At 32.4% G+C, this 11,189-nt stretch overlaps 1 protein-coding gene across 1 annotated transcript; it reads left to right on the top strand.

Annotated features, from left to right (window-relative positions):
- Positions 1-9,444: 9,444 nt before the first annotated feature.
- On the top strand, positions 9,445-10,694 carry LOC134281795 (uncharacterized; the record flags this gene model as incomplete). The annotated part of the gene is made up of 2 exons (XM_062764230.1): positions 9,445-10,124; positions 10,578-10,694. Coding segments are annotated over exons 1-2 (766 nt in total), but the record flags the coding sequence as incomplete, so codon positions are not given.
- Between the last annotated feature and the right edge of the window lie 495 nt (positions 10,695-11,189).

Below are 11,189 nucleotides of genomic sequence, written 5' to 3' on the forward strand. Positions count from 1 at the left end.
TATACTTATTGTCTACCATTTTTTTACTGAAAAAATAGGGTGTGGAGAATTAAATATGTGGGAAGAGGTAAGTTTTTTATCAGTGGAGATGACAATACATTCAAAGAAATAGACAGGATTGGGTCCATTTTAAAAACAATATAAATACAAATAATAATGTATGGGCACTAACAATTAATTCACAAAAGAAACCTGTGTTTTCAACTGTGTGTTTTAAAGATACAATTATTTACAAGTACAATGTAGATAATATAAAGGTATTATTTGGCATACCTGGCTGGTTTCCTGTTGGTCTATGGTTTTCAAGGAACGGAAATTTATTAATTAGTATGCGCTCCATAGATAAGACAGAGAGTAGAGTGGTGAGGTACTTAGGGAGCACAGCGATTCAAACTATCCAGTACGATAGTAAAGGCTCTGTTTTCTACCGGGTTTGACCAAACTGTACTTCACCTGACTGAAAACACTAATGGTGATATCTGTGTTGCTGACCATGACGGGAATGCAGTCGTTGTTGTGCATTCTGCTGGTGGACTACGATTTATTTATCAAGGCAATGGTTCCCTACACTCAAAATATTTTTTTCCATCTCACATTGCTACTGATGTGAATACTCAAATATTAATAAGTGATAACACAAATGATGTTATCCACATTATAGATCGTGATGGTAACTTTATCCGTTATATAGAATATTCGTCTGGTGCAGGACTATGTATTGATGCTGACTACAATCTTGTCACCGTAGACAATAATACCGGAAATATACAAATTATCAGATATTTAGAGTTATGAACACTTCTGCAATGAATGATGAAGAAAATAGTTAGCTCTCAATCGGTGTTTGTTTGAATAAAGAACGCTTGCACATTTGGTACATGTACAGTATTCTTTCAAAGTATTCTTGATAAAAAACTCACATAAGATCTCAGAGCTATAGCTATGTACAATACTTAAGTGACCTCAATAGATAAAAAAATTAAATATGTGTAAATATTTTGGATCCAATGCGTGCCATGTTGCGCCTTGAAACGCATTAAAGACACTTTGAACATGTTCTGCGTTGACATTCTGCAAAGTGATTGAAATTCACTGTCAGAAGATTTCTACAATAATAATAATTGGTGTCGAGGGAGGTCACATCATACCCGAATTATGTTTCTCCTATTTAACAGCGCTTTGACATATTAGGAATCAAAGTTGTTTGTAGGGAATTATCGGTTATTGTATCAATAGACATGTGATTCTAAATGATGTGAATAAAGTTTTCTGTTTAATGTAAATTTGTTAATGTTTGAATATATATTTTTTTACAACTTGTAACTGATACATACCTTAGTTAGCAAGTATGGGTCAATACAAAACAATGAGCATACATGTACAGATATAGATTTGAATTCCCTTTTTTTTCAAATGAATATCTATTTTAAGTTGGTAATGCTCCAACAGTTCAAATTTATGAACATGGTTAAAGTTTGATATTTTTTTGGGAAAAAAAATTAAACTCGAAGGCTAAGGTTTGATTTGTTTTTTACTCAAAAGGAATACCTTATCACAAGGAATAAATGTACAATTATAGTTAAATATATAAACCAACACCCGAACCACTCAAAAACTTTGGAAAGTTTTAAGGACAAACAAACAAACAAACAAACAAACGGATATTTACACGGATAGAACAAATACTATATATAGAAAGAATTAGATTTTCAGATGGTTAAATGAGAGGAAAATTTAGAATAAAGAAAAGATCAAGTTTAAAATGCCTGCGTAGATAAATCTTGCAAAAGCGTTAATATAGGCTTACTTGTTGTGCTCTCTGTACGAGGTTTCTACGAAGTTTTCATGACGTGCACTGAGCTGTCCCTTGACGTTTTTAGTATGTAAAATGCCCTGACTATATATTTATGCACACAAGACCCAAGGACATCTAAAAGGACTCCAGGAAGTCTCTATAAACAATTGCCGTCGACTATTCCATGTGTTCAGATAACACTTTTGTGTTTCAGATGAGTGTTCTGAAGGTGCTGTTAGAAACCTTTCGCCCTATTTTGTGGACCCGGCAGTGTTTGAACTACTGCGTGTTTATAGATACATGTATTCAGACATACAGGACGTTCTATGTGCAAAGTACAGGCGCTTGATGCCGTTTGGCATTTTATTATACCCAGTCAAGTCACCTGGAGATCAACCCGAGCTTTTGCAGTGTTGTATGATTGATACATGCACCTCAAAGCACTGTTATATTCAGTGACGCCTCTAGATTACCACGAGAGTGCATCTCTAATGTGATGAGGACTTATTTTTTCATTCAACCTCAGGAATACTGTTCAGTTGTATTTTCAATACGTTTGTAAATCAGATATGGGTATGTGTAGAGTTTGCAGATATAATCTATACAAGGAACAATTGAAATCACAAAATGTTACCAAGATCAAGAATTTCACATTGTTTTCCCACACTATTTACAACCAATCCATAGCTATGCATTAAAATCCAAGCTTTTTGACTGGTGCCTTTTCAATTAAAATGAAATCCTTAAATTTTCAAACCTTGTCACTGGTCATTTGCACATTTACTTTGTTAAAAGAAATTCCGATAATGCATATAACTACTCTGCTAGACTATTAACTGACAATATCTATCTTTTTTGCAAATCACGTCGTCCAATAATCTGTTTTTTGCAATCATATTGGACAGAATTTACTAGAAAACTTCTACATTTGAAGAGGAATACACTTGTTGTAGCTTTCAATGAACGGTACTTTACATCACTAAATGCTTGTGTTACCTCATTACACGAGGGAGACAAATTTTTCACAAATTAATCATATTATTATTTAATATATTCCATTAGAATGTAAATGCAATAATGACATTTACGCGAGCACATTGTCTTGCTTTATTAAATACGTCGACTTTAAAATAATTTACAATACTTACTTTAAATCATATGTTTCCTTGGTATATATCCAAGAGAGCTTGAGATTGAAGATATCACAGTGTCTGTCACATGTGTTTAATATTATACAGTTATGGATCGGGTACGAGGGAAATAGCAAAGAACCTGGTTCACTTGTCGCAAAATTCGGCCCCGTGTCAAAATTAATAATATTACTCTAAGTTCTTCTAAAGAGTGTATATTTTTATGAAATTATCAACATATACCTGTACAGAGCTTTATTTATGTTTTATATAGCTGTAAAGGTAGCATTGTTTACGTTTACGTTGCGATATTTTGACGTTGATTTATGCGACGTCATGAACAAGAATGGGATATAATATTTCAAAATATATCCAGCTAACATGCATTTTTCATTATGTAGGTTCATTAAATATCTCTCACAAACGCAAAATGCAATTTATTGTTCTACATGTGATAGTATACCATACTTACTAATTTATTTTTCATTATTAATGGCAAAATATTTGAATCAATTCGTATGTTTAAAATCTTTTTTAAAAATCATATTTATTAGAGAAAATAGTTGTTTGTTGGTGGGTTTTCATACGTTAAGGGACTGATGCCATGAGATTCATGCCGCTAAAAATATTTTAAAAGAACTTGAAACAAAAAGGTAGAGGAAGTGTTGAAAAAAAATCATACTTTAAACAGTTTACTATTTTATCGTTAGTTTGATGACCCTACTCAGTTTGTCGCCTTTTTTTTATGACGTCATTGCTTCTCTATCTTTCGTCCCTCTGCTTATTGCACTTTTTAAAAAGATATATCGTCTTGTTATTAAATACTGATTGAAACCAATTTCGCTTCTATGACTTTATCATGAACATTTGACTTAATAAAATATTGAAGATGGAACTACACCTAAGGGGAAAGATCCTCATTCAATTTTGTCGCTCGTTGAATTACAATTTCTTATGTTGCGAGTAAAACTTTTCAACGTAACTGATTTTGAAGTTTGGACAGTATTCAAAATTTCAAAGTCCTTGGACTATAATATATAAAATTATATAACAAAGCACCACCATCCCATCCAGCGTGTTTTTTTTTAGGTTACATTTAAGAGATCTCAAAGAACTGAGATATTGCGAATTTTACGACACATCAGTAAATGAAATTGATTATTAGATGACAAATGCTCACATTTAAAAATGTGTTTCCCCTACTATTATAAAAATAAGTCGTTATTTGAGATGTATTGCTTGGTTATACCAATGCTTATTGAAATTCTACTCTAAATTAATTCATTACTTTCAAATGAAAGTACAATAAACAACAAACACACCAAACATAGCAACGACACGCAGCAGAGTACATATGTAAAATATGAAAATCAATTTGTATATATACATGTTTATGTTGGATTGAATAAATCATGATAAAATTTTAAATTATGCTCTACGTGCCTAAACTGGTATTTAAACCACTATTCACCTCATATATAGCCTTGCTAACACCGGTTCTAAAGAACCACGTGATATTCACCAGGTATTCGAATGAAAACCTTGCAATTCCGAAAAAGTAATTCATTATCACACCAAGTAGAAATTGATTTCTATCTAATTCGTTCCTCAAACGAAAGAAATCATATCATTTTTATAAGATTTATTCAAAGATATAAGCCGTCTGTCTTATAGTTAAGGGGGATGTCATATTGGATCTAGTCTGGTGTAAAATAAATAATGGACTAACAATTCAAAGTGTTAATGCAAAAACCTGTTCAGGAAATTAATCATGTTAGAAGCATTTGACTCATTGAAAATGGAGTTAGTTTGAATTGATAATATGGCTACAACCATTTGTTTCGCTTTTTTCTTGTCATTATCCATAATTCTTGAAAATTTGATTTTTCAATGGGTGTCTTCCTGAGGCCATGTGTTTATTGTATCTGTCACACAGAGTTCGAATAACATTGATTTTAGAATAAATGCGACCATAATAACATCAAGACAGAAATTGTTAAGTAATAATCATTATGTTATATTACTTACTACTGTTATTTGTTGCATCGCATCGTCTGAATAATGAAAAAACGCGATTTTAACCCCACTCCAGCAAATCGGGAAAAAGAGCTGAATTTCCTTGTTAATATTATTATTGTGCTTATATTCATCAACATGATTATATTTAATTTTTTGAACAAGTCTTGATAATTTGTTGTCAAGAAAAAAGATAAAAAATAATTTACCTCGATAGAAGTTATTTTAACTGAAATTGCATTTAATTTGAAAAAGTTAAACAATATGCAGTGCATGAAAAACAAATTGTAATTACATGTCTTACTCGAAAAGTTGGTACATATGTCTATTTTGTTCAGCAGTTAGACAGAATATAAGATTTCCTTCAGGCACCTCACATAAATAGCTAGATTGTTTGCAATGACCCACACATTGTATGGAGTAATATATATATGTCTCATTATGTTATCAACGTATGAACACACGAGCTGTTTCTTTGAAATTTAAAAGCAAGAACAATGTTTGCAAAAAAAAGCAATGCTATACTATGTTTGAGTGCAAAGATCAAAAATTACAAATACAAAAATGCATTACTAATTATGTGTTTAACACATTTGTTTTAAAAATATGATAAGCCTAGAAATAATTTTTTTTTTACACATTGTCGTCAACAAATAAATGTTTAATTTTTAAAAATTTTTTTTCACCTACATATCCAATAAGAATCATTTTAAAGATGGTATAAAATATTTAATTATGTCGATTTTTTTTTACTCTGTTAAATTGTCATTTTGACAAAACGGGCAAATAGAAAAAATGAATGAATCAAGTAATGAAATTTTGATCAAAAAGTAAACGATATTTTATTGTTGAAATATTCAAGCAGTGTCGAAATGCTTAATTAAAAACACATCCCTTTTCAAACTTGCTTTCACCGGGCAACATAACAAGTATCATATTAACCATCTGCCTTCCTTCACTTCATTGATTGAATTTATGATTGTCTTAAAATATGATTCTTATACGCTACTTCAAAGGCATTTTTTGATTGATTGACAACCATTTTTCGTGACAAGTAGCTGCATAATGAATACTGTTTAACGTACCCTCTCCATTTGAATATTTCACTGATATGGAGACGTCACCATTGCCGGTGAAGGGATAATTAAACTTTTGCAAATTTAGGCTCTTAATTTTTAACTATGCTCATTTTTCCTTACCTGGAATCAAAGAGTTTAAGATTTTTTTTATCAATAGTACACTCAACTGTACAATAAAAATACTAAATAATAAATAACTTAAAGAAACACTATAACACAGATATTTGCAACTGCCACACCAGCTGTGACACATGGGGCCTTTTTGAAAATAACGATACATTGGTTGAAATTATCATTTACGGTCTTATCAGTTTGCGTAAGGACCGCCCCATTTAAGGAGCATATCAAAAGCATTTTTCTGCAAAAGTATAGATTATATATGCACAACATGCATTCAGTTATGCATATTTATTGTATCTTTATCATAAAGACTTAAAATTTGATCAAAATATAATGCATTTTAGCCATTAGAAGAAATGTTTACATTTCGTTCTCAGCACTAAAGGTGGGTACATCCCCCTTAAGAAGTGGAAAGAAAAGAATGATGTTATTTTAGGTTTTAAAATTTGTTTATGTACAAGGAAAAAGGTCTAACATATTTGATGTTTTTTGAGTGGACATAAAAAATCGATGTTGGACCGCTGAGTGAGATGGACCTGTCGATGAAATGTTCGCCCACGGGGCTTTTGATGCAAGTAAAAAAAAAACAATAAAGTTACATTGCTGGGCAAAATAACATGACGTCACATGCATTTTGCTCTCGAACTCGGATAAATGTATAATATTTCTCGTACATGTATACAGTACGCATAAGTTTTCGCAAACTTTGTAAACACTGAACACTTTGATTGGTTAAAATTACTAATAAATATTCATGAGGGCTGGTCTGAAAAAAAAAGTAGTCCCAGGGAGTAGCTCTGATTTTCCAGGGAGTAGTCTTCTATTGTTCTAATAGATGCAGAAATATAACCAGAATCTAGATAGTATTAGTTTCAATTCTCGAGAGGGAAAATAGACAGTTGTTATGGTATTAATTTTATATAGAGTAATTACAGTAGATGTATAATAAAAGAATATATTACTTGAAGAGTCGTAAATGGAAATTAAAAATCAAAATAATGATTTATGACTGTATGATTTAAATATTTTTATTGATCAACGTCTCTTTTTTTACAGCTATGTAACAATACACCCCTTTTCCAAGCATATGGTATTTTTATATCTCAATATATACGATATATGCAAGCATACGTACAATCATATCGGAAGCAAAGCGAACTACTACAAGAAGCAAACGAACTACTGAAGACAAGTTTAATATGAAACAATCAGATTTCAACTTTTCAAGCAACATGTCGATACATTAATCTTATCAGCAATAACATGTATTAAGACTAACAATTGTACTATGTTTAAGAAGGCCCATATTTTAGCTAAAAAACAGTTTAAAATGAAAAAAAGAGTTTATAAGCGTTGATGAAACTGCTAGAGTACCTAAAATCACGTTTAGTTGATTCTCTAGTTTCTTCTCGGGAAAATAGACAGTTGTTATGGTATTAATTTTATATAGAGTAATTACAGTAGATGTATAATAAAAGAATATATTACTTGAAGAGTCGTAAATGGAAATTAAAAATCAAAACTGTATGATTTAAATATTTTTATCCTCAACGTCTTCATCTCAATATATACGATATATGTAAATGTACAACATCAGTTTACCGTTTTCTCTATCTTCAATAATGAATCAATGAATAATCAATGATTACCGTCTTCCTTAGAAGGCGGTGTAATATAGTTGATTTTATTTTTACAGTCTCTGGTGTTTGCACTTCCTCTCTTTTGTGTTTGGTAAAAAATTGCATGATGAGAAAATTTTCAATAATTTCATTGCTTGAAATGCTGTTCAATGCAAGGGAGATAACTTTCTGATGATCGAATTTTTGTACAACTTAACAAGTATGCAAGATTTTCAATCGTAAAAAAATAACAAAACGAACAAGAAAATCAACACTAATTAATTCTTATAACATGATATGTTTTATTGCAATAACTTAAAAGGGTTTCAAATTCATTGTAAATGAAATTTCATTTTAATTGCTTGCAGGCTTTAAAATTTGTTATTATTCTTTTCCCCTTTCTTGTTGCCCGCGTGGCGCAGTGGTTGGAGAGTCTTCTCTAGAGTCGCGAAGTAAGGAGTCAATCCTTACGTCGCGTGCTCGAATCCCACTGTGGGACGTGGAGACCGGTCCTTCGGATGAGACTGTATAAACCGACGTCCCGTGTCGCAGTAGGTGTTGGCACGAAGAAGATCTCTCTCTGCTCAATGGCCCTGAGTGCCGATCATGGGACAAAATTTGCAGCTCTCTACCGGCAAGTGGTGGCTTCTCCATAGGAGTGAAAAATTCTCGAGAGGGACGTTAAATAATATACAATCAATCAATAAATCAATCAATCAATTAATCCCCTTTCTTGTTTGAAGAAGGTAACGGAATCAGCCGGGGTTTGCCGAAAGCTTTCGGCCAGTCACAGCCTGGTTCCCTGTCCGTCCCTGTTTTGCTTCTTAAACTCCGCGTCACTGACATGGATGAGGAAGTGGACCAGGCTAGGCCAGTCAAAAACTTTACTTGTTAAGTAAAAAGACTGACTTACGTTTTTATTTGACGTTTAATCCATTATATATTCATTGCCCTTTTTGAGTTTTCCTATGATGACATGGAGCACATGGTTGATGTGATACGTAAGAAGGGGATTGTCCGTCCCTTTTTGACCATGGCTTTCAGAAATATTTTAGCTCTGATGTATATTTCTATTTTTTCCTTAAATATTGTTCGTTTTGGCGATATGTTTTATCCACTCACCGTGGAGCAATAAAAATGGATTTAAAGGTGTGCTAAATTGGAGTAAATAATGAGATATTGTTTGAATGTTTGATTGACTGAGTGTTCTTTAACGTTCAATCATATGGAGACTCCACCCTTTACCGGTGGAGAGCAATGGATTTTGTCCTATACTCGGAAAAAATGAGCAGGGGGGGGGATCTTTTTTGTCAAGTTCCTACTTCGACAAGAGGGCCTCGGTTTATACGGTGTCATCTGATGGACTGGTATCCACGCCACATAGGGAAGAGAGAAATACAATGTAATTATGATTATGAATTTCATTCATTATTGATTGACCCCAATTTTTATAAAGTATTTGATAAAGATCGTTCTTTTTTTTTAAATTACTTTAGTCTATGTCGTCTACGTGTAACAAAATACAAGGTCAGTTTATCAGTGACCTAAATAAAACAGAGATGACACGATTTGTTCAGCTGATATAAAATGTCATAAGCTTTTGTACTTTGTACGGCCTATTAACTATTGATAAAAAAAATCACATGAGTAGTTACATTACAATAGTGTACATTCAGAGATTAAACAGATTTCTTTGAAAGAAAAAGCTTTCAGAAGATGGCAAAATATCTTTCTATACGGTATACTTTGGTTTTATATTTTATGTGCTATACAAATTTGGAGTACGTTTCCTCTCTTTTGTTTCACAACCATGTTAATAGCACACAGACCGAAAACAGTTTAGTCTCCACAGATTCGGCTACGATACATCATCTTCTTGACAAGCAGATATCTTACTTGGAGAAAGCAATGCAACTTCTGGCAGAAAAAGTTACAGATCTGGAAAAGAATCGCTCTGATACTGACACTGAAATGGTAAATTTAAAACAAACACTAAGAGCCACTGAAAAAAGACTATTATTAACTGAAAAACAGAATGCAGAACTATCTCAGAAATTAATAGTACTTGAAGACGTGTGTAACAATACGAGGGGCAATAATCAGACTTCAAATATTCTGGAAGAGAGACTGAAAAAAATTGAAAGTGACGTTAGCAACACCGTGATACTGACGCGAACCTTGGCTGTTAACGGTGAAAGATATAGAAACAGAACACTGAATACAGAACAAAATGTGTCAACTTTGAAAGATGAACTTCGAAACATTCATTTATTCTTAATGGAAGCAAGCTCCAAATCAGAAAAACTTAATTCGACTTTGGAATGGCATATAAACAGTACTTCTCTGCAAATTCAACAAGTATTAGGTTAGTAACATGTATGTTTATGGGAATTGTGGTTTTTTTTTTTTGTTTTGTTTTTTTTTTCATTGTGCTTTTCTTACGTTTTTGTTTTTTTATACCCCCCGCTTGAAAAGCGGTAGGGTATATAGTAATCGTTAATTCCGTCCGTCTGTCTGTTTATGCTTCGGGGTACCCATCTCTTATCCGCAACTCCTCTAATACCACTGAATGAAATTTGATGAAACTTTCACAGAATCTTTATTACATATTGCTTTTGTGCACCTCCTATTTTACTTTTTGATCCGACACATATTTTTGGTTTCACGGCCACAGCATAACATGAACTTTGCCATTATAACTATATGGATTCGGGGGTATCATTTAGTGAGCTCATCGCTCACAGTACCTATTGTTTTATTAGAGATTAAAAAAATAGAGATCATAAGAAATTAAATATGTTTTTTTTTCTTTTTTTAGATGAAAATAAATACGCAAACAACACGATAAAGCAAATGGTATCAGACATTCGCCAGGGCAACCTTGTCTCACACAAATTCACAAATTCAATCAATAAGTTGGAATCGAATGTTCAAGGTATTGAAATGTTTTATTTGGTTTTGTAAATGAACGCAGATGTAATATTAAATCATTTAATTTCTATAAAATACCACTGCATCAATAAAATCTAGAGTTCGCTTGCACTAAGCAGCCGGAACTACTTTGGCAGTCTTTTCATGTATAATTTCCCGCTTCCAGGTTAATTTTTGAAGGAAAAATTAAATACTTTTACTTTAATTTCCCTGAATTTTGAAACCTGTCCGTTATGTTCCTGACTTAATTTCTACTTGTTTCATTTTTGAATTATTCCCCTTTGCTTATTAAATCAAATCGTCTGCATAACAACAATACAGTTTTGGAAAGAAGGAAAAAAATCGACATACTTTTGTTAAATGTTTGGTTTTGAGATATCTGGTATGAACAATGGAATTCTGAAGAAATGTTCGTTATGCTATCAAAGCGGGGAAAACCGTTAGGGCCTAATGTGAATCTTGGGGAACGAATGATCGATAAAAAGGACACTGCATGAAT

This window comes from Saccostrea cucullata, unplaced genomic scaffold (assembly GCF_032062105.1).
Source record: "Saccostrea cucullata isolate Sc308-1 unplaced genomic scaffold, CSIRO_AGI_Scuc_v1 ctg4772, whole genome shotgun sequence".
NCBI classification, from domain to species: domain Eukaryota; kingdom Metazoa; phylum Mollusca; class Bivalvia; order Ostreida; family Ostreidae; genus Saccostrea; species Saccostrea cuccullata.